This window comes from Eschrichtius robustus, chromosome 6 (genome assembly GCF_028021215.1).
Source record: "Eschrichtius robustus isolate mEscRob2 chromosome 6, mEscRob2.pri, whole genome shotgun sequence".
In the NCBI taxonomy this organism is placed as follows: domain Eukaryota; kingdom Metazoa; phylum Chordata; class Mammalia; order Artiodactyla; family Eschrichtiidae; genus Eschrichtius; species Eschrichtius robustus.
In genome coordinates, this window is record NC_090829.1 from 11,532,348 (window position 1) to 11,538,347 (window position 6,000).

The 6,000-nt window shown below is 35.1% G+C and overlaps 1 protein-coding gene across 1 annotated transcript in view; it reads left to right on the top strand.

Annotated features, from left to right (window-relative positions):
* The window catches only part of HACL1 (2-hydroxyacyl-CoA lyase 1), a 40,658-nt gene extending 35,493 nt beyond the window's left edge, over positions 1–5,165 (top strand). The window contains exon 17 of the mRNA XM_068545880.1: positions 4,988–5,165. Within this exon, the coding sequence (XP_068401981.1) occupies positions 4,988–5,020 (33 nt within the window). The 3' untranslated portion in view covers positions 5,021–5,165. The remainder of the gene's footprint in view (positions 1–4,987) is intronic.
* The last annotated feature ends 835 nt before the right edge of the window (positions 5,166–6,000 follow it).

Genomic DNA, 6,000 nt, shown 5'->3' on the forward strand with positions numbered 1-6,000 from the left:
TCAGTAATCAGAACCTCTCAAACAAAAGTCCAGGACCAGATGGCTTCATTGGTGAATTCTACCAAACATTAAAAGCAGAATTAATATCAATTCCTCTCAAATTCTTCCAAAAATTAAAGGAGGAAGGGACACTTCCAAAGTCATTTTTACAAGGCCAGCATTACCCTGATAACCAAAACCAGACAAAGATACCACAAGAAAAGAAAATTACAGGCCAGTATCCCTGATTAACATAGATGTAAAAATCCTTAATAAAACATTAGCAAACCAAATTCAACAATACATTAAAAGGATTATATACCATGATCAAGTGAGATTTATTCCAGGTATGCAAAGATGGTTCGATATCTACAAATCAATCAATGTGGTACACTTTGTTAACAAAATGAAGGATAAAAATCATATGATCATCTCAACAGATACAGAAAAAAGCATTTGACAAAATTCACCATCTATTTATGATTAAAAAATCTCAACAAAGGGGTTATAGAGGGAACATACCTCAACATAATCAAGGTCATGTGTCACAAGCCCACAGCTAAGATCATATTTAACAGTGAAAAGCTAAAGCTTCCTCTAAGATCAGGACCAAGACAAGGATGCTCAGTCTTGCCACTTTTATTCAACATGGTATTGGAGGTCCTATCCAGAGCAATTAGGCAAGAAAAAGAAATGAAAAGCATCCAAATTGGAAGCAAAGAAGTAGAAGTGTTACTATTTGCAGATGGCGTGACATTACATATAGAAAACCCTAAAAAATCCACTGAAAAACAATTATAATAAATTCAGTAAAGTTGTAGGATACAAAATTAACACACAGAATTCTGTTGTGTTTCTATACAGTAACAACAAACTATCAGAGAAATTAAGAAAACGATCTCATTTACAACTGCATCAAAAAAGAATAAAATACCTAGGAATAAATTTAACCAAGGAGATGAAAGATCTGTACACTGAAAACTATAAGACATTAATGAAAAAAATTGAAGAAGGCACAAAGAAATGGAAACTATTCCATGCTCTCGGATTGGAAGAATTCATATTGTTAAGCTGTCCATACTACCCAAAGCAATATGCAGATTCAGTGCAATCTCTTATCAGAATTTTAATGGCATTTTTCACAGAAATAGAACAAACAATCCTAAAATTTGTGTGGAACCACAAAAGACCTCAAATAGCCAGAGCAATCTTAGAAAGAACAGAGCTGGAGGCATTAAATTACTTGATTTCAAAATATATTACAAAACTTTATTAATCAAAACAGTATGGTATTGGCATTAAAACAGACACATAGATCAATAGAACAGAATAGAGACCCCAGAAATAAAGCCATGCATATATGATCAGTTAATTTATGACAAAGGAGAAAAGAATATACAGTGGGGTAAGGACAGTCTCTTCAGTAAATGCTGTTGAGAAAACTAGGCAGCCACATGCAAAAGAATGAAAATGGACCACGATCTTACACTATACACAATAACTCAAAATGGATGAAAGATTTGAATATAAGACCTGAAACCATAAAATTCCTAGAGGAAAACTGACAGTAAGCTCCTTGACGCTGGTCTTGGAGATAATTTTTTGAATTTGACACAAAAGCTAAGGCAACAAAAGCAAAAATAAAGTGGGACTACCTCAAACTAAAAAGCTTCTGCACAGTAAAGGGAATCGTCAACAAAACAAAAAGGCAACCTATTGAATGGGAGAAAATATTTGAAATCATATTGTCTGATAAGGGGTTAATATCCAAAAAATATAAAGAACTCATTTAACTCAATAGCAAAAAACAATCCAATTAAAAAATGGGCAGAAAATATGAATTGACATTTTTCCAAAGAAGACACACAGATGGTCACCAGGTACATGAAAAGATGCTCAGCATCACTAATCATCAGGGAAATGCAAATCAAAACCACAATGAGGTATCACCTCATACATGTTAGAATGGCTGTTATCAAAAGACAAGAAATAAGTGTTGGCAAGGATGTGGAGAAAAGGGGAATCCTTGTGCCCTCTTGGTGGCAATATAAATACATGCAGCCATTATGGAAAGCAATATAGAGTTTCCTCAAAAAATTAAATGCAAAACTACTATGTTATCCAGCAATTCCACTTCTGTGTATTTATGGGAAGAAAATTAAAACACTAACTCTAAAAGATACATGCACTTCCTTGTTTATTGCAGCATTATTTACAGTAGCCAAGATATGAAGCAGTCTACAATGGATGACTGGATAAAGAAAATGTGGTGTATATATACACAATGGATTATTATTTAGCCATAAAAAAATAGTGAAATCTTAGCATTGCAACAACGTGGATGGGCCTTGAGGGCGTTATGCTGTATGACTTAAGTCAGATAGAGAAAGACAAGTATCATATGATCTCTCTTATGGAAGCTAGAACAAACAAAAAAACCAAGCTCATAGATACAGAAAACAGATTGGTGGTTGCCAGAGTTGGGGGGTGGGGAGTGGGCAAAATGGGTGATGGGGGTCAAAAGGTATAAACTTCCAGTTATAAAATAAAGACATTGGAGATGTAATGCACAGCATGGTGACTGTAGTTAATAATACTGCATTGCATATCTGAAAGTTGCTAAGACAATAGATATTAAAAGTTCTCATTACAAGAAAAATTTCTGTGACTATATATGGTGATGGATGTTAACTAGATTTATTGTAGTGATCATTTCTCGATGTGTACAAATATCAAATCATTATGTTGTATACCTGAAACTAATATAAGGTTGTCTATTATACTTCAATTAAAATTTAGAAAGAGAGAAAGAGAGAGGCTTTGGCATAGCCTCTCGTAGGCTCTTCTTATAGCAGAGAGAAGAGATGCTTAAGAAGAAGCATGGTGATGGGGATGGTGACCACAGAAGAGCTAGGCCAGAAAGGTGATGGGGTAGGTGGCATTAGCAGGGATTTATGTGGAGCAAGCAGGCAGACTGTTTTCAGGTAGGATTAACAACTTTCAGAACCTACTTAGTACCTTTGTGGGTTTATTGATTGCCTTGGGAAAAAAAAAACTATTTGTTGAAATGATTTCTGCAAGCTAGACACCCAATAGATAGGTTTTAAAATCGCATGTCATTTATCTGTAGCTGAGTATTGCTTTTCAGTAGCTGGGATGTCAGTTTTGCAACCAGGATGCCCTCCTCCTGGCATCAGGGCATCAGAGCACTAAGGAAACTAAAGCCACAAGAGGCTTGGTAAGCACGTTCAGAGCACACAGACAAAATAGACTTGAGACCTGTGTTAGTCACAGAAGGGCCCTAATTGATTGTCCCTTCTCTGCTAATGCCTTTCTAAATGATCTGCTTCTAATGGTCTATTCTCTGAATCCTCTGTGAATTTGGGGGGTATTGCTGGAGAATACAAGTTATTTCCTCTTGTATAATTTCATGAGGATTATCCTTGTATTTTTGCATCTACCACTTCAACATTATTTATCTTCATTCCAGTAGAATTCCCCATATATTATAGTTTCTAAGCTGTTTATTTTTCATTGATTGTGTGCCTATTACCATTTGTCATTTTTAAAAAATGAAGTATAGTTGATTTTGCAATATCATGTTAGTTTTAGGTGTACAACATAGTGATTCAATATTTTTATAGATTATACTTTCATAAAATTATTCATAAAGTTATTATTAAATATTGGCTATATTCTCTGTGCTGTGCAATATATCCTTGTAGCTTATTTATTTTATACATAGTAATTTGTGTCTCTTAATCTCATACCTCTATCTTGTCCCTCCCCCCATCCCTCTCCCCACTGGTGACCACTAATTTGTTGTCTGTATCTGTGAGTCTGAAAAGATACATGCACCCTAGTGTTCATAGCAACATTATTTACGATAGCCAAGATATGGAAGCAACCTAAGTGTCCATTGACAGAGGAATGGATAAAGAAGATGTGGTATAGATATACAATGGAATATTACTCAGCCATAAAAAGATGGAAATTCCATGATCTGCAACAACATGGATGGACCTAGAGGATATTATGCTTAGTGAAATAAGTCAGACAGAGAAAGAAAAACACTGTATATTATCACTTATATGTGGAATCTAAAATAAAACAAATGAATATAACAGAAGAGAAACAGACTCACAGATATAGAGAACAAACTAGTGGTTACCATTTGTCATCAGTTCATGGTGTAGCTGGCTGCTTCCTGCTGTAGAAACAGAGAAGACCTCATCTCTGCAGTTGCCTGTGTCCAGGCCGCATGGGTAGGATGGTCTTAGTCCTGGGCAAGGCTTCCATGCACTGCTCTTTCTCCTCAAGCTCTTCTTAGACATGGGAGCTTGCGGTCCTCTTTGGGCCTCCTTCATCCCCTCTCTCTCTTTTGTTTTTTTTTTTTAATTTTTATTGGAGTATAGTTGATTTACAATGTTGTGTTAGTTTCTACCGTGCAGCAAAGTGAATCAATTATACATACACATATATCCACTCTTTTTTAGATTCTGTTCCCATATAGGACATTACAGAGTATTGAGTAGAGTTCCCTGTGCTATACAGTAGGTTCTTATTAGTTATCTATGTTATATTTAATACTGTGTATATATGTCAATCCCAGTCTCCCAGTTTATCCTTCTCCCCCTTTTCCCCTTTGGTAACCGTAAGTTTTTTTCTACATCTGTGACTCTATTTCTGTTTTGTAGATTCCTCTCTTCTTCTGCATGTACTTCTGGTTCTTTCAGACTCTAGTTTTTTTGTGCCCTGATTACTGTTAATGGGGGAAGATCCAGAAAGTGATGTTAGGTTGTTTTGTAGGACAAGACAGCAAGATTCACTAATGGATTTTTAGCTCCTTTTTGGGAAAAGCTCTAGACCAAAGACAAACTTCACTTTACCACCACTGTGGCTAGTGTGGTTATAGTGGGACTTTTAGATTTTAGAGCAAGCAAAACAGGTTATAGTTTGACACAGTTGTTTCTTTTGACTGAATGTTTGTTGTCTTTTCTTTTTCTAGGATTTTCACTGGCTGACCCGCTCTAATATGTAAATAAAGATGCCAATGAGTGACTTGAGGAGTTTTCTCTTTCCCGTAAGATGGAATTTTATTTTCCACAGCAAAATTACTATAATGTTAAAATTGTTCTGCAAAGAAAAATAAAAAACATTTCTAAATGACATTTTATAGTGCAGGAATTGATTAAAAACATAAAAAGATACCAGTATTCTACCACAGAAATAACCATTTACAGATGAAAGAAGGGGTTTATTAAATAGCATCATAACTGGTTTATTGAATGACACATCAGTATTCTTTTAAGTAAATCCATTCTTAAAGTCACATATCTTTTAATAACATCTTCGAAGAAAAAAGCTTCAAGAACTATGCAATGTAGAGGCATGTTCAGTAAGTTGGGGTACCTAGACTATCTCTCCTTCATAGTTTATCCATTGACCACTTCATACCTTAGTCTACCCAGTATTTAATGGGGCTTGTTCTACATTTTATGAGTTGGGTTTTTGTTCCGTTTTGTTTTTCAGGAAAGAACTTACTAAGCCAAAGGAGAAATCACACCACACCCAAACTAATAATTTCAGACTATATTTGGATTATCAACCTTAGTTTATGTGTACCACATTGAGACCAACAGAATCAACAGCCTTAATATATAAAGAACTCTTATAAATAAGAAAAATATTAATGCACTAATAGAAAAATGGGCAAAGGGCATGAATGCACAATTAACAGAAAAACACAAATGATCAATAAAAGTATGAGTATGAATACAAATGAGTACGTAAGTTAAATAGAAAACCCTTTTTTTTTACCCCAGCCACTTAGCAAAGCACTTTTTAAATTATAATTTTCAGCGTTTGGTGAGGGTGAAGTGAAGAGGGGAGTGCTGTGCTGGGGTGGAAGATGAAATTGGTACAAATTCCATAGAGGAGTTCTAGCATTGCTTGTATTTGCAATCATAAAATGTTCATACCCCATAACTTTTGACCCAGTGGGCCTATTTCAAGAATGTA